This window comes from Diabrotica virgifera, chromosome 3 (assembly GCF_917563875.1).
Source record: "Diabrotica virgifera virgifera chromosome 3, PGI_DIABVI_V3a".
NCBI lineage: Eukaryota > Metazoa > Arthropoda > Insecta > Coleoptera > Chrysomelidae > Diabrotica > Diabrotica virgifera.
In genome coordinates, this window is record NC_065445.1 from 258,035,652 (window position 1) to 258,054,725 (window position 19,074).

General features: G+C 32.7%; 1 protein-coding gene across 2 annotated transcripts in view; it reads left to right on the forward strand.

The window, feature by feature from the left end:
- The first annotated feature begins 269 nt into the window (after nucleotides 1-269).
- Nucleotides 270-19,074, forward strand: part of LOC114329661 (putative ankyrin repeat protein RF_0381) — a 44,480-nt gene continuing 25,675 nt past the window's right edge. Inside the window, exons 1-6 of one of the 2 annotated variants that reach the window (XM_028278842.2) lie at nucleotides 270-471; nucleotides 524-847; nucleotides 3,726-3,930; nucleotides 7,322-7,515; nucleotides 7,670-7,845; nucleotides 9,860-10,050. In XM_028278842.2, the coding sequence (XP_028134643.1) occupies nucleotides 393-471; nucleotides 524-847; nucleotides 3,726-3,930; nucleotides 7,322-7,515; nucleotides 7,670-7,845; nucleotides 9,860-10,050 (1,169 nt within the window). In that variant the 5' untranslated portion in view covers nucleotides 270-392. The remainder of the gene's footprint in view (nucleotides 472-523; nucleotides 848-3,725; nucleotides 3,931-7,321; nucleotides 7,516-7,669; nucleotides 7,846-9,859; nucleotides 10,051-19,074) is intronic. The other variant, XM_028278841.2, reaches the window with a different exon arrangement.

Sequence of the window (19,074 nt, forward strand, 5' to 3'; positions counted from 1 at the left end):
AATTAAATTGTTTATAACAATTTTTTGACCACTCGGATCGAAATCCACCCTCGAAATTCGTAATCAGCAGCCAAAACCAAAAATCCATAAGAATCCCTTGAGTTTGTCCATCATAATTGAAAAGGACACGGTGACCTCTATTTGGCGCCTAGACTAAATATAGAGACATAAAAATAAAAGACTGTATTTACAGCCAGAATCGTAGTTTTCTTTAACAATGCGGTATGAATGGCCTTAACTTCACACTCATTGCCCATAGATGTCACTACCATGATTCTGTCAATCAATTCCCCAAAATAAATATTTTTTCAACAAAAAATGTCAATAAACGAGAAATAATCACAAATATCAAAATATGCTAACAAAATACAGAAATACTTAACAAATTTATCATGGATACCCCAAATGAACTCCTGATGCAAGCAGTATATAAAAATGACTTAGGTTTAATAAATCGCTGTTTATCAAAAGGTAAAATGTAGCTTATGAATAAATACTTTTTAAAAACAATTTGATCTTTTAGGCGTTAGCATTAATAGCATTAACAAAATATGCTCCAATGGAATGACACCTCTGGGAGCAGCTGCACAAACTGGAAACTTATCAATTTTAAAAGCTTTATTAGAACACCACAAGTCTTCATACAATTTAGATTTTAGGAATGAAAATTTTTGTAAGCCTCAATATCTGCAGCTAGACACTAGTGAACAAAAACGGTTCAAAAATATCGGATACTTTGTAGTATGTAAAGACATGGAAGAGAACGAATTTGGAGATGGACCTACACCAGATGGAATGGAGGCTCTTGAATGGGACATGGAAGTCAATGAAACAGATTTTTCTACTGGTAACTAGTTTTTTAATTTGCTGTTCCCTTCTTCATCGGCTTTTTCATATTATGAGTATGCAGTTTTCGTCCTCCATAGTATTCTCCCTGTCACCTTCTCTGCGGTCTACATCTTCATGGTATTTCCTATGTAAATTTTCCATCACAAAGCAGGTCTTCCTTTCTGTCTTCTTGGACCCAGCAGTGCTAGGGATGCACTGCAGGCGGGCGCCCGTGTTTGGGGGGTGCCAAAATGAGCTCTTTTCTGCTGGTGTTAAATAAAATAATAATTTAAAAACATCGAAGGGCGCCTATGCTAGTTTTGCAGGCGGACGCCTTATACCCTAGTACTGAGACTGCTTTGTACATGCCTGTACCACTGCAGGGCTCTGTTTTCCAAATTTTTTGTAATTGAGCATTCTACTTCCATACTGTTCCCTATTTCCTCTGTTCTTATTCTATGCTCTCTGGTGATTTGTAGGCATCTTTTCATAAAATCCAATTATACTGTTGTTGTCATTGGTCATATTTCCGCTCCATATAGTGTAACATTCAGCACTAAGCTCTGAAAGATCCTTTTTTTGTTTTCTTTGGTTAGAGAGTTGTTCTGTATCACTCCATGAAGTGCTATAGTGGCTTGTTTTCCCCATGTTATTTTTATTTCTATATCTTTCATATAGTACCATCTTGGCTTATCATTGACCCTACATATTTAAAAGTCTTACAACTTCTAGTAGTCTCTTCTAAACTTAAGTTCAAATCGGCAACCTCGGATTAAATACATAAGTATTCAGTCTTACACTTACTTATCTTGAGTCTCATTGCACTTCCTTTAATTTCCTTATCATATATTCCATGTCCTTCCTATCTTGTGAAAAAGAGGTGAATGTTATTTATTCTCTTATGGTACTGGTATGCCACTTGTTCCACATTTTGTATACCAGCTTTTCAAATCCTGATCAATGTATATGTTAAAAAGAATAGGTGATATGGGCCATTCCACGAACATACGCCTGTTTTGGATGGCTTCGACAACGAATATTTTACTGTGAAACATAAGAAGAACGAAAGTAAATGGCGCTAATAATTATTCCAATAAACAACAATGTAATTTGTAATTTACTTTCGTTCTTCTTATTTTGCACAGTAAAATATTCGTTGTCGAAGTAATCCAAAACAGGCGTATGTTCTTGGAATAGGGTATAGAGCACATCCGTGTTTGGGGTTTTTTTGTTATGATGATTGTTTTTGTTATTTCATTGCCTATATTTATTTGCACCTGTGTTTCTTTCTACAGTCTTTGTGTTATATTCACCCATTTTTCTCTAAGATGCATTATTCTCATTGCCTCCTATAATTGTTTTCTAGGCACGCTATCGTATGATTGCTGTTAGTCGATAAAGGTCATATGTTTTTGACGAACCTAGGACAAATAATCCCTGTACAAATGAGGCCATGAGAGCCAGAGTGGTCTAACTGATTTTAACATTACTTTACATAATAAAAAAAATGATCAAAAGCTAACAATGTCACACTGTTTTAGTAGTTTTATGTTGACCAAGATTCATTATTGGTCAACATACAATTACTTAAACAAGCGAACATTGATAGCTTCTCATTATTTTCTTTGATAATGTAAGGCAATTTTAAAATCAGTTAGGTCACTCTGGCTCTCATCGCCTCAAATAATAATCCTGGACAAAAAATCCTCACAAATAATCCCCAGACAAAAAATCCCCACAAAAAATTCCAGTCAAATAATCCACACAAATTTTTTTGGACAAACTATCCCCACAAAAAATTCCGGACAAAATATCCCCACAAAAAATTCTGGACAAAAAATATTTGCCAAGAAATATTTGCTGCTCAATAGTTCTTAAAAGTTTTCCTGTAAATACAATCGACACAAATGTTTTCAGCCCCAGTGCATGAGAGTATAGCAATCGCCATGAAACCACTTCATCACGAAAATAATGATTAGTGATTATTAAGATTAAACATGAATTGTAATGTTGATTACCAAATTTTTAATTCCAATTTCAACTGATCTTCCCCAGTACAGTGACATGCAGAAAACTTCAAATTTTGCATGACAAAAGAGTGTGAGTTATTTCAAAAATTGTAAAAAATATGGGGAATGTGCTAAGGCTGTGGGAATCATGTTATTATTCGATTAAATCTTTTTCTCACTATTCTTTGAATAACTCTGTTCAAAATCTTGCATATTCGTTATTATAACTGCTGGTCCTGAAAAGGATAATTTTGATTGTAATGCAAAAAAACATGTTCCTTTTTTGTAAATTTTATTTCAAAAATATTTAGTCATCTGTTTCAATTCCATGCAAGCAAAATTTCAATAACCTTCTTCAACAAAAGCTTTCATCAAAAGCTATGTCAAAAACCTATGGTCTGCGTTTTCATAACAAAGCTAAACATTCGTAATATCTCAAAAATTTTTCATGGATGCATGCAGATCCTCAATTAAGCTTTTCAAAACCCGGATATTGAATAGTAATGCCAATAAATTTGTTCCCAAAAACGTCAAAAAAGGTAAAAAAATCCAAAATAATATAATATAAGTATATAATTTTCCTCACAATGTGTGGTTCTGGCATTAAAATTGAAAATTGGGTTTTTTATCCAGAAAAATTTGTGGGGATTTTTTTTTTCCGGAATTTTTTGTGGGGATATTTTGTCCAAAAATATTTGTGGGGATTATTTGACGGGAATTTTTTGTGAAGATTTTTTGTCCAGGGATTATTTGTGGAGATTTTTTGTGGGGATTTTTTGTCCCCTATTATTCGTCCAGGGATGATTTGTCCATACACTTGTTTGACATAATATGGCTTATTTTATATAATTTGCTGTTGCCAAGATGTTAAATATAGTGCGATTTTAGATGACAACGGCCTAGAAGACAGTGACTTGAACATGTACAAATGGTATGCGAATATACTTACACGTACCTCTATTCTTTTGGAGTCTCCAGAGCGTGATATTTCTCGTTTAGATCGCCATGGACAAAGTGTTCTACATTATGCCATCAATACAGGAAGTGTGGAAATGGTAGAATATCTGATGACAGCAGTTGGCAAAGATTTGAGGTATAAACAGTTATTTACTTTATTACATTTATATCAAAGTTATAAAACAGTCTTCTTCCTCTTTATAAGCAATTTTGCTTGTTCATTGGCAGATTGATACCTCTGTGGAGGGTTGTCGTTGTCACTCCTTCTTAGATGTAGTCGTCCGATACTTCTTCTGGTGATTGGTGATTTATCTCCTTGTACTATAATTAGGACACCCTATATAAAATATGTTTTAAGTTTTAAATAACTTTATCAAAATATAATAATAGGGTATTAGTACGATACGAAGACACTGACATTTGACAGTGAATTAGAAACGTGATTTATTAATATTATGTCGGGTATAAATGCAGTGTAGGTGAATTTAGTATTAGAGTTATTATTAGATACTTGAGTTGTACAAATATATTGGTATAGGTAATGTGATGTTATTGTAGACAACTTATAGTTGAATCACCGTTTATTCGATTTAAATACAATGTTAGCTGAACAACAGAGTTTTAATTAATTGGGACCTAAAGGCATTATGGACAACTTATTTATGACATCATTCTATTTTCACAACACGGTTCTCCCTCATTCTGCCAAGTGGTTATTCCATTCTTTTTCTATTCAGTGTCCATTCATTTATACAATGTACGTTACATTTTCTTCTAATGGTTTCACTCGTTTCCTGATCTCTCAAGTATTTCCTGTAGTTCTTCTCAGTTCTCTCAATTCTGCCGTTTCCAGTAGTCTTTGTGTTGTGGCTGTGTTGGGTCTTGCTTATAATGCATATATCTTTATTGGTCTTACAGTGGCTTTATAAATTCTTGACTTCAGTCTTCCAGACATCTTCATCAGTTTTTATCATTCCAAATTCCAGACTTCATTAAGGCATCCTGCCAGTCTAATTGCTTTTTGTACTTGATCTCTCACTTCATTGTCAAAGTCTCCATAGCCCGACTGTCTAATTCCAAGTTATTTTATTTCCATTACTTGTGCAATACTGATGCCATCAATTTCTATTTTACATCTGATTGGTTCTTTGCTGATTACTACTGTTTTAGTTTTCTGATAAGATTTTCATATTAAATTCTTTTGCTCTTATGTTAAATCTGTGGACTAGTCTTTGCAGACTCTCTTGATCTTCGGCTATCAATATTGCATAATCTATGTAACAGAGTATTTTTACTGTTTACCATTCTGTATCGTCTTTCTTTGCTGTCACTTTTGATAATTTCATTCATGATTAAATTGAGCATAGTCAATGAGTTTTATTCTGCTGACTATGTCTATAGGTTTTGTAATTTTTAACTGCATCAAAGGGAGCATTTTGTTTATTTCTCTATTATACAAAAGATGCATTACATCTTTGAGTCTTAATCTGTCAAATGCGTTCTTCAAGTAAATCGCACACAGAAATACTGGTCTATTGTACATTTTGTCTTACAGTCCAAGTAATGAAGCTTAAAACAGGACAAAACCTCGCAATTTTTTACAGAATGGATCGAATTGCTTGAAAATTTGAGAATAAGTAATGGATAGTCCAAGGATCAAAATTTATATCATGTCAAAAGGCGCTTTTACTATGGGGGTGGTTGCCACCCCATGTCGGGGGTGGAAATTTTTATTATATTTTGACCGCAAAAGTTAGTAAAAACATTAATTATAAGCAAAAAACGTTCTATACATTTTTTTGATAAAATTAATAGTTTTCGATTTATTCGCTATCGAAAGTGTTAGTTTTATATCGAAAAAATCAATGTTTTTAATGAGTTTTCTGCTAATAACTCAAAAAGTTTTCGTTTTATCAAAACAACTTTACCTAACAAAAATTTACCTTTTGAAAAAATAAACAAAACCGTTTTTTTTAATTTTCTTTAAGACCAATAGTAATCGAGCTATACTTTATTAAATGTTGGCTCTTCTTCGTCAAATGCTAAATATTGTAGTTTCAAAGTCAAAGGACGGGAAAACTATGCATTTTTCGAGGATAACTTGTTGAAACTAATTTAAAGTATTTAAAAATATATATCTCCAGAAATAGAAAAAATCTCCAGCTAAAAAAATTAACTAACTTATAATGAAAAGAATGTCAGTCCCTATTTTTTTCAGCAAAAAAGTGATCATAAACAACCCCCTAATCACCACCCTAATTAAAATTTGTCATTTACCTGATTTGGTTTTCTTGATTTATGTATTGTTAATAGGTTCTATAAGTTCTAGAAAATGAAGTTAAAAGCGAATAACGAGTTTTTGAAGTTTGGTAAAAAATGCCATTTTCTTCAGAATAGAAAGATTAGCATCAGAGATAAGAACAAATATTTAAATATGAAATTGTAGCTTATTTAATTCCCAAGAACTTGGTTTGTAAAAATTTTTTTACGGCAAAAATGGAGTGAGCTATTGACAATTAAAACTTGTAATATCATGCAAAAACCACCTTTACCAACCCTTTCAATGCCACCTCTTTTTGTGACTGAGAATTTTAAAAAGATTTAACATTAATAGCCTTATAGATCTTGTAAAAACCTACAAAATTCCTTTTTAACGAACTTTCTCAGATAAAAAATAAAAAAGTTACCGTTAAAAAATCAATATTTTTTTTGAAAAAAAAAGCAGAAATCCAATTGGAAGCATAATAATGTAAGTTATCGGTGTTTTTAGTCATCGGCCTTATTTATTCTTCTTTATTTATGTATTATTAATAGATTCTAGAAGTTTGACTGGCTTTGAATGATTAGTTTTTAAAAAACTGAAGTTTAAAGCGAATAACGAATGTTTGCAATTTGGTAAAAAATGCCTTTTCTTCAGAATAGAAAGATTAGCATCAGAGATACGAACAAATGTTTAAATATGAAATTGTAGGTAATTTAATTCCCAAGAACTTGGTTTGATAAAATTTGTTCTACGGCAAAAATTGAGTGAATCGTAAATGAGTATATCATCGAAAAACATTGATTTTTTAGATATAAAGCTAACACTTTCGATAGCGAATAAATCAAAAACTATTAATTTTATCAAAAAAATGTATAGAACATTTTTTGCTTAGAATGAATGTTTTTCTTAACTTTTGCGGTCAAAATATAATAAAAAATTTACACCCCCGAGATGGGGTGGTAACCACCCCCATGGTAAAAAGCGCCTGTCGGCATTATATAGATTTTGATCCTTGGACTATCCACTACTTATTCTCAGATTTTCAAGCAAATCCATCCATTCTGTAAAAATTTCGAGGTGAAAAGCTTTGGTTCCTGGACTATTAGGTACGGCTAGTTCCTATTTTTGTAAATAGCTTTTTTGGTATCTTCTATGCTTTGGCCGCACTAGTTGATCACCCTGATGTTGCTATAACATAAGTGAATTCCATAGTCTGGTAGCATGTCAGCCAATTATTAAAATATCTTTTAAAATCTTGTTTTAGTGTTAATCAGAGTGATGCCTGCTACTTTAGCCCTCTTCACATGGCAGCTGCAAATGGGGACATAGAAATGGTAAAATGGTTGTTAAAAAGAGGGGCCAATGTTAATGCAGCTGGAGGAAGACATAGACAGAATGCCTTGTATGTTGCTGCTAGGGGATCATTCTTAGGTGTTATGAAAATTTTGGTGGAAGCAGGTAAAGTACATAACTATACGGGGTTTGAAAGTTCAAGACATGAATGGCCAAATACATCCGTTGTATATCTTTTTTTTCACTCTTTTGCTTCTAGCTCTAGCTTCAAATTACAATTTTTTTTTTTTGATTGCTCGATCTAGAATAAGATTTTCAGGTGCTGATGTGAATGCTGTAGACGTAGAGGAGCATTCTGTGTTGACATGTGCGGTCCGTCAAGGTTACGAAGAAAATGTAAGATTTCTTGTCAAAAAGGGTGCAAGGGTTAACCATGAAGAGCCTGGAGGAGTAACGGCTCTGCGTTTGGCTGTGTGGGCAAATAATTGTCCAGTGGTAAGAGTTTTGTTTAAATATATAATTTGCTTTATATACAGTATCAGTGACGGATCTAGAAATGTGCCTTGGGGAGAACTTCCTATGAAACACCAACCAAAATACATACAAAAGATAAACCCAAACTACATAAAAGAAATAAATAATAACCTAGAAGCATTAAATTCCCTTAATTTTCCTAACTAGCGGATTTATTGGGTTGATTGTCTGTGTAAACTGTAGATTTCATCAATTTTGGACCTTCTTAGGAGAGGGAAATTTTCCCTATTCCCTTCGCCCCTAGATCCGCCTCTGTACAATATCGGTAAGAATGTAGGTATGTGCTTTCAACACTAGGAACTGAGAGAAACATTTAAAACGGTATAGGTATTTAAAAAGACCGAGCCACCAAACCAATTCGTTTTATAAGTATATTTCTGTAAAAACATTAGAATGAGGTTCGACAAGATGAATGAGGTTCTTTAAAAAGGCTTCATTCAACAGAAAGTCATATTTTGTTATCAGAGAAAAATCATTATTTCTAGAAAGAATTAGGGTGCCTCCATGAGCTGAACTTGGGCGATCATACCTAGCAATTGTGGTATATTTTTCTACAAAAAAAGGCTCGTTGACTTCAAGCCAGTGCTCTGTAACCGCAACTATCGGGGGAAATCCTAATTCCTCTAGAAACAAAAATAATTCGTCAGTTTTATTTCTTATAGAACGAATATTAATCAGAACCATACTAAAGTTGTCATCACCAAATTCGAGGTTTCTAGTTCCTCAGAACACGTCGTATTGTTTAAAAATTTCGTCTTGGAGAGCTGGTGGAATAATAATTTCGGTGACATTCCCTTGATTTTTGTAGATGTATGATTCTTTCTGAACTTAGAAAAGACCTAAAAGCAGCAAGGGCTTCCACCTCAGCTGGACCAACTCCACAGGCATCATTAAATTCTAGAAGAATTTTTCGCAGTTCTTCAGTTTTGGTAGGTAGTCCTTCGGAAGCCAAAAATAGTTTTACACTGGTGTTGGTATATCCATCATAAAATACTGAGGTCATGTAGAAAAGCAAGATGTGCTTAATTGCTTTTAAGATATCCGGTTCCCTTAATCTTGCTAGAAGATATCGACTGTTTGAGTTATTGGTTAATGTAACTCTTGGTGGTGTGAAAGGATACAAATTTAAGGATGGTTCCAAAGTATCTTTCTTAATGAAAATTTGGGAACGAAACGGATCTTTAGATTTGCAAATTGTGATGGCCTGCTTGTCAGTAAGTATATTTGTATTTTCAACTTCATTTTTGTTTTTGCTTGGAATGGTAATTGGATTTTCCAAGCTAACTGGGCTTCTGATGTGCTTCGGTTAAATATTTGCCTCAGATCAAGTTGTTGGTTTGGAGCAAATTTCCTTATTAAATAATAAGTCATAATTAGATGTTTTAGACTTAATACCTATTTAATTATTATTCCACTAGCTCTCCAAGACGAAATTTTTAAACAATACGACGTGTTCTGAAGAACTAGAAACCTCGAATAATTTTAGTGATGACAACTTTAGTATGGTTCTGATTAATATTCGTTCTATAAGAAATAAAACTGACGAATTATTTTTGTTTCTAGAGAAATTGGGATTTCCCCAGATAGTTGCGGTTACAGAACACTGGCTTGAAGTCAACGAGCCTTTTTTTGTAGAAAAATATACTACAATTGCTAGGTACGATCGTCCAAGTTCAGCTCATGGAGGCAACCTAATTCTTTCTAGAAATAATGATTTTTCTCTGATAACAAAATATGACTTTCTGTTGAATGAAGCCTTTTTTACAGAACCTCATGCATCTTGTCGAACCTCATCCTAATTAGTTATCTGATCTTTTAAACTAAAGAGTTTCTTCATGACACTTTTTCGGGAATCTTCTTTAAGGATTTTTCCGAAATTTGGTGTTTTCGCTGAAACTATGCTGAAAAATACGGAAAGATATTCTAGTAATATTTCTTCGAACACCAACGACCTGTAATATTTCTTCTCTTTTAGGTAAAAATTTTGTTGGAAAGTGGTGCCAGAGTTATACATTCCCATCACTTGGTCCATGTCGGCGTTTCAAATAGCAATTTAGAAATAATAAAGCTGTTGGTAGAATCTGGTGCGATGGTGAACTCAAGAGATGACCAAGGATTGACGCCTCTCATGTTGGCTTGTTCGAGAAAAAATGTTGCGATTGCCAAGTAAGTTATAATAAAGGAAAGTCCCGTTAAAATAGACAAAATGGTCTCACTTCCAAAATTCTTTTTTTAAATTTCGTTACGTTCTATGTAATTAGAAAATAACACTCAGAGCAATTTTAGACCACATCAAATAAACAATTGAAAAAAATGTTTAAATACATTAGATGGTTTATTTAACAATTTATTTCTTTAAATAATGCATATTCGTAATGTACGCAAAAAGTACATGCAAATTAAAAAAGAAACGTCGAAATCCATAAAAAAGAACCAGAGATACAGTTAACGGCTCCTTCCCACTCTATTGCTCTTGCGAGTTTCAAAACCGGCCGATTTTGAGGACCATATTTTGAAGCTCTGTAGACGATTCCGTCGAAAGACAATCTTTTTCGAATTTGGCATACTGAAACTTCAGAGTATATTCTTTCAAACGACGCTAATTATATCTCTTAAGGGGAAAGGCGCAAAATGTCGCCTGTCAAAATTTTCAATGTGTTTTAAATGTATTAATTTTTTTCGAATCCTGAGAAAATTAATAAATATTTTTGAAAAGTTTAAACGCAGAATGAAAGATTATATTATTACTGAGGGCCGAAAGTCCCTGAAAACTTCTATAATGTTTATTTTAATAAGTTACAGTGGTGAAAATAAAAGAGAAAATTTAGTGTGATTTCTAATTGCAAATATTTCATTCAAAAGAAACTTCTCATTTAATCTTTTATTCTGCATTTAAATTTTTCAAAAATACTTATTACACTCACCGGCACAAAAAACGGGCACCCTAAAAAATGGGCCATTTTTAATGACTTGTATTTCCTAAACCTGATATCCGATTTAAGTAATTTTTGAAGTTATACTTCTTTACCGGCGATATGAGGGTGAATTTTTATATGTTAAAACCTATGATCCCGGCGCATGCGCATTATAACTTTGTTCTGATTGGATGTTCAAATGACATGTCAAAAATTATTCAATATGGCGGCTGTGGCACAGCTGTAGTTAGATTATTTATGGTTGTTGCGTTTTAAAATTTGTGTGAAAAGAAACAACAAACAAAGGTTAGTTAATAGTTATACTGCCTTTTTAAATAGTTTTCATATACCTATATTTTTGGACTTTTGGACTATTTTGGACAAGGAAAACTCATTCTAATTTGGTAAGTAGTTTTTATTATAATCATATTGTAATTATACATTTGGATTAGGTTGAAATACAGTAGAGCGTCGATTATCCGAACTAATTGGGGGACATAGGTGTTCGGAAAACCGATTTGTTCGGATAATCGAACTACAATATATTGATACATATTTATAGTCATACATATTTATCCACAAGTGAATAAAAGCCATATTTATATACCTACATATTTATTTATATCTTGATAATGACAACTGGCAACTAAACAAAAAAGTGCAGTCTTTGCAACAACAGAATTATTTTTGAATACAATATTGAAGAAAATTGAAGATATTTTAAGCGTCAATTACTAACGCTTGCTCGGATAATCGACGCTCTACTGTACATTTATTTTCTCAAGAATGGGGATTTTAGAGAGAAATCCCAAATTAGGTCCGATTTTTATTTTTAAATTATGATTTTTTTGGCGTAGATTTATTTATCTAGTAGGTATGTAATGCTTTGATTTACATACTTAATTTGATTACCAACAAAAGTTCTACCAATCTTCATCTAATATATTGTTTTCTTACTGTTTTGTTATATTTTAATATTTTCTTCCACAAAATTTAAACTACATAATTTAATTTTATTCAAAACAACTGTCAAACAGTAAAACGTTCAGTTACCCTATTTTTCCACATGACAAATAATGTGGAATTGGACGAGTGAGTCTAGGCTTCGATTACGAATCAAAGCGCACAGAAATTCACGGGTTCGATTCCCGATGCAAGTTTTTATTTTTTATTTTTTTATGCATTTTATGATTGTAAGTATATTTGTTATATAATTTTTTTTTCAGAAAATGCGTATTTAAAATTTTTGCCAACAATTATTATCGTTCAGAAATCATTTTTCTTTGTGGCATTTTTCAATGTGTTTGTGTGCGTTATATTCTTTTATTTTTTAAAATTTTTGGTATTGTCTTAAAAATCACATAATATGTAGTAGAAGTAGGTATAACTTCTTACGTGCGTACAAAGTACACACACATTCATTTTTTTTAATATGTTATAGCCTTATTCTTTAACAATATCGCTGTAGTAATATTGTTGCTAGACAGGTACATTGTCATTGTATACAGGGTGTACGAATCAAACTGTGTTTTTTTCTCAAACTTTGGAACACCCTGTGGAATGTTCCAGCTTCTATAAAATACTGAAATTAAAACCCAACTATAGCCACAGGTTTTCTTAACATTCTGATTTTTGATTCATTCACTTATGTTGGATAATAAAAAAGTTAGGCTCTTTAACAACTACCCATGTTTTTCGTCAATACAGGGTGTTTTTAAATAAGTACGGCAAACTTTAAGGGGTAATTCTGCATGATAAAATAATGACAGTCTGCTTTATAAACGTATGCCCGCAAATGCTTCGTTTCCGAGATAGGAGGTGTTGAAATTGTTCTTACAAACTGACGATTTATTTATTGCTCTAAAACGGTTTGTGATATGCAAATGAAATTTGGTAGATTTTAAGAGGTAGTTATTGCGCATTTTTTGGCATACAATTAAGAATTTTATATTCACCATTGACATGCATACGGGTATAAACATTTTAGATATATCCCGTATGCACGCCAATGGTGAATGTAAAATTCTTAATTGTATTCCAAAAAATGCGCAATAACTACCTCTTAAAATCTACCAAATTTCATTTGCATGTCACAAACCGTTTTAGAGCAATAAATAAATCGTTAGTTTGTAAGAACAATTTCAACACCCCCTATATCGGAAACGAAGCATTTGCGGGCATACGTTTATAAAGCAAACTGTCATTATTTTATCATGCAGAATTACCCATTAAAGTTTGCCGTACTTATTTAAAAACACCCTGTATTGACGAGAAACATGGGTAGTTGTTAAAGTGCCTAACTTTTTTATTATTTAACATAAGCGAATGAATCAAAAAACAGAATGTTAAAAAAACCTGAGACTATAGTCGGGTTTTAATTTCAGTATTTTATAAAAGCTAGAACATTCCACAGGGTGTTCCAAAATTTGAGAAAAAAAAAACACAGTTTGATTCGTACACCCTGTATCTGTATACAATGACAATGTACCTGTCTAGCAACAATATTATTACAGCGATATTGATAAAGAATAAGGCTATACCATATTAAAAAAATTACTTAAATGGGATATCAGGATTAGGAAATATAAGTCATTAAAAATGACCCATTTTTTGGGGTGCCCGTTTTTTGTGCAGGTGAGTGTAGTTTTCTCAGGATTCGAAAAAATGAATACATTTAAAACACATTGAACATTTTGACAGGCGACGTTTTGCGCCTTTCCCCTTAATTGTTATAAACAAAGCTGCTGTGAATTAAAAAATTAACTTCGTCCTAAATTGTCCTAGAACAACTTTTTTCTTTTAAAATTTGTGAAATAATTGAAGCTTTCCAAATATGAAAAAATAATTTTCCTGTAGGCAATGGTTAGAAAGTTATTTTAATTGTTTATAAGCAAAAATCTACATGTTTTTTCAAAATGATTTTGCAATATTTAAAATTGATTTTCTCTATTTTTGTTTAATAATATTGATAGAATAAATCTTTTTGTTACATAAGCTACCCATATAATTACTGTAGGGGAGACCGGGGCTGGTTGACGCATTTTTTACATTTTTGTACCTAGATGCTAAATTAAAAGTTTTAGTAAAACTTTTTGCTCAATGTATGAAAATTTAACTTTTGCGCAAGAGATGTTGTAAAAATAAACATCTTACAGACAATACTATATGTTCAATTTGAGAAAGAAAATTGTATGTCACTGTGCGCCAACCAGCCCTGTCACGGGGTTGGTTGACGCAACAAATGGGGTTGGTTGACGCCCATATTATAAAGAAACAAAACAACGAAATAATAAACACAAACCTTATTATTAATGAAAAACACTGGTGTATTTAAAGTTCTAGAATCTAAATTTAACTCAAATAATAAATTAGGTATAAAACCAAGAGCATAAAATATTTTCTTTTTTTTTTACTTTTAAGTGCAACCAAATTTTGAATAAAATAAAAGTGATAAATCGTTTTTTAGTTACTAAAAAAGATTTAAATAAAAAGTATATGACCAAATACATATTCTGTAAGTAAACTAAATTTCAGATAGGTAGTCGCTTTTACAATTTATGCAAATAAAAAAATTTCAGGATCACTAGCACAAGTTTCGTGTGTCCACTTTTTGCAACTACTACATTGTATCCACTTTTTTTATGAGGCGCTATTTTCATACGTGTCTAAACAAAAGAAACAGAAGCATTCTTCACCCTCCGAGTCGATGTCCTTAACAACTTTCCCTCTTTTTTCGTTTCTTTGATGCAGCTTTCTTATCTGGGGAAATGCTTCCTTTAAGATTTTTACTATTATTTTACACTTCTTCGAGCTTTTTTTATTGGAGTGTAGGTTAAAATTACTGCCTCACGCTTCCTTCTTTTATATTTTGTATCCTGATTTCTAGTCGCTGCTTTTGGTAGTGGTTTCAAAAGGAACGGACACTCTGCTCTTTTTGATTTTGCATTGATTTTTGTTGTAAGATTACTTTTAGAATCCTTTGAGCACAACTTCGATCCTTCATCAGGTTTGCTCAAAGATCTTTCAATATGTTTGTGATCATCAAGTGCCTTCAAACACTCTGGTTGCAGCTGTTCGTTGGATTGGTGTGACACTTTTGTGGGATCTTCAAAACTTGAAGGTTCGCTCTTTGGCAGTCCCTGTTATGGATTTTCCATATATTTTTATCTCACTAACTGCTCTTAACATAATATCTGGTGTAGTTTTACCTTTTTCGGACTTCCTTTTAAAAGAACGCATTTCCTAAAGCAAAATTTCAAATCAGTAAAACTATATTTATGCTCGGGGAAGGTTGACGCATGCGTCAACCAGCCCCTAATCGAATGCGTCAACCAGCCCCAGAGAACAATTTTGGATAATTATGGTAATCGACTCTATATTAATTAGTTTTTGGAAAATATAATGATTGTATCTTATAGTAGTACTTCCAAGCTTCAATAAAAACAAAGACCGAAGTATTATCTTTAAAAATGGGATTTCTAGAACAAAAAATGTATGATAATAAAAATTTACTCATCATTGTAAAAAAACTACAAAACGCTCTGTACACCCTATTAGTTTTCGCGCCAAACTGAAACTACCTTCCGAGAGTGCGCTGTGTGGGGAGCCTTGGAACTTGTGTAAACGCACGATTGCCAAGTTTCTTAGTTTTAAGAAAATTGCACTGCGTCAACCAACCCGGTGCGTCAACCAGCCCCGGTCTCCCCTAATCTTATTTTCTGACTTATTTTGTTGCAAAAAAATTAAATTAGGATAAACAAATAAAATAACTCAAAAATGAATAACCATTTTCAATTTTAGATTGAAAACTTAGTCTTTTAAATAAAATAACCTTTAAACCATTTTTGACCCATTGCTTTGAAATTTTTAGCACCAATACCCTCCGTTTTATATGAAGGTTCTAGATAGGTTCATTTTTAAAGTTAACATTTTTATAAAAACCAAAATTTTGATTTATTTTGCAATTTTTTAAGCAATAAATAAGGATATAAACATTTAAAGAAACGCTATTTTGAACGTTTTTTATGGCTTATAAGCTTCTTACTCCCAAATTTGTTTAAAATGTTTCGCTTTTTGCTGATAAACGGAAAAGGTGAAAATTGGCCATTTTTCGATTTTAATTTCTTAATAACGTCCAAAAAATCGACTGCAGGAATCATATGATAAGAATGTTTCATGTTATAGAGGTCCATACTACTCAAAACAACTGTCTTTTGCCTAAAGTGTCACAAACTGGGTACTTTTTTTTGCTAATTTCCTTGAAATATAAGAGGTTAAATAAAGCCTAAAACAAGGATCTCTCCTCCCCTCATTTTCAGTTTTTTATATCTCACATATCTTACCAAAGTAATTTAACTTTGTCATGAGTTAATCTCTCCTCATAGTGAAATGAAAGTCGACTCGATTCAAGTTCTCTGTTTAACCCAGAGATGACAATATCAAAATGCACCGCTAGGAAAATATTCCAATATGCGGTTCAGAGAACCTGTATGAAACGAGTCTTTGTACTTTAATACAGAGTATGGCATTAGTAAAATTAGAAAATCTACGGTTTCGTTTAGATTTAAATCTGTCTCCTGCCATCCCCCGATAGCGCTATTTCAAGGTCTACCTGTTGTCAAGGAGGCTCCTTGAGACAGATTTAAATCAAAACGAAACCGTAGATTTTCTAATTTTACTAATGCCATACCAAATAGACTTTGGGAATCTCTAATAGAGAACAATTTACACCCACAGTACATTAATGCGGTGAAAAGTTTTTACCAAGGAAACAGTAGTTATATAAAAACGAGATATGGACACTCAGAATACTTTCAGGTTAACAAGGGTCTAAGACAGGGATGCTGCCTGTCCCCTACCCTCTTCAAAATTTATATAAACACGGCTCTGAAGAAATGGTTCAGAAAATGTAAGAAAATGGGAGTACAAATACACTGCGCGTCATAGAAAACGGGCACCCTAAAAAATGGGTCTTTTTTGATGTCGCGTATCTCCTTAACCTGTTGTCCGATTTAAGTGATTTTTTGAATATGTTATAGCCTTATTCTTTGTCAATATCACTGTAATAATATTTTTGCTTAACAGGCAAATTTTCATTGTATACAGGGTGTACGAATCAAACTGTGTTTTTTTCTCAAAGTTCGCAACACCCTGTGGAATATTTTAGCCCTTATAAAATACTGAAATTAAATCCCGACTATAGCCTCAGGTTTTCTGAACATTCTCTTTTTTGATTCATTCTGTTATGTTGGATAATGCAAAAGTTATGTACTTTAACAACTAGTCATGTTCTTCATCAGTATAGGATGTTTGTAAATAAGTGCGACAAACTTTAAGGGGCAATTCTGCATGAAAAATAATGATCGTTTGCTTTATAAACTTATGTCCGCAAATGCTTCGATTACGGGATACGGGATGTTGAATTTTTTTTTTACAAACTGACGATTTATTTTATTGCCGTAAAACCGGTTGAGACATGCAAAGGAAATTTGGCAGGTTCTAAGAGATAGTTATTGCGAATTTTTTGACTTGCAATCAAGAATTTTATATTCACTATTGGCGTTGCATATCTCAACCGGTTTTAAAGCAATAAATAAATCGTCAGTTTGTAAGAAAAAATTCAACATCCCAAAGCAAACTGTCATTATTTTTTAATGCAGAATTACCCCTTAAAGTTTGTCGCACTTGTCTAGAAACACCCTGTACTGAAAAAGAACATGGCTAATTGTTAAAGTACCTAACTTTTGTATTATCCAACATAAGCGAATGAATCAAAAAACAGAACGTTGAGAAAACCTGAGGCTATTTATATATAGTTAGCTTATATATAGTTGGGTTTTAATTTCAGTATTTTATAAATGCTAGGATATTCCACAGGTTGTTGCGAACTTTGAGAAAAAAACACAGTTTGATTCGTACACCCGGTATACAATGAAAATTTACCTGTTTAGCAAAAATATTATTACAGTGATATTGACAAAGAATAAGGCTATAACATATTCAAAAAATCACTTAAATCGGACAACAGATTTAGGAGATACGCAACCTCAAAAATTACCCATTTTTTAGGGTGCCCGTTTTCTATGACGCGCAGTTTAGAAGAGGGTAATCTGACTACTTTGTTATTTGCTGACGATCAGGTGGTTCTAGCGGAGGATGCACAGGACGCTGCTTATATGGTTCGAAAACTGATAGAGGAGTAGGAAGATTGGGGTCTGGAAATAAATACAGACAAAACAGAATATATATGACAATAGGCTGCACAGGCGAAGACCTAGACTTAGAAGGAAAAATAATAAAAAACACTAAAGAATATAAATACCTGGGAGTTACATTGACGGAAGATGGAAACGACGAAACAGACATACAACAAAAATTAGGTAGGGGAAGAGCCATCACAAGTCAGACAAACTCATTACTATGGAGTAACGATATACGAGAAAGTACAAAAAAAAAACAACTGTATAAAACATTTATTGAAAGTACAGTTACATATGGCTCAGAAATCTGGACAATAAATAAGAAAATGCAGAACCGAATAAATGCAGTAAAGAACAATTTTTGGCGAAGATGCTGTAGATCAGTGGTGCTCAGACTTATACTGCGTGGGATCTACCACAGAAACTTCAACTGTCCAGCGATCGACTGCTAATAAAAAAATTTTAAAAATAAAAAACTTTATTGCACATTTCTATTTGATAAAAAGTTGTAACTACAGAAAGATGTTAAAGTCATGTTTTTCATCCATTTTTCATCATTTCATGTGCCAATTTAATTTGGATGTTGTTGCATGGCGCTGCATATCCTCCACAAGTTTTTCATTATGATGGTACCTAATTACCAAGGGCCAAAGAAAACCATGATGAGAGATGTTCGTCAGTTAGCCGATTATGATACTTTGATTTCACTACCTACATTTGGGAAAATTCAGACTCACACAAGTACGTTGATCCAAAGAATGCTGTGGCTACAGAGCTACTTGCCTCAAAGACGGATATTTGTCAGACAATATGAAAGACCAAAATGTCGTATCTGTCGCTTTGGATTTAATCCGAGATTATTTTCAGTACCTCATTTTGGACGGAAATGATCTCCATATTGAAAGTAATGGATATTTTAGTGGCCATTTTTCCACGTCTTCACAAGAAAATGGATTAGACATGAATGTAACAATATCTATCAGTTTTTTAAAATAAGCCAAGCGTCTTTCAAACTCGCTATGAACTGCTTGTAGCTCTGTCTCGTAATAAACATAATTCAAATGAGCGGTTACCCC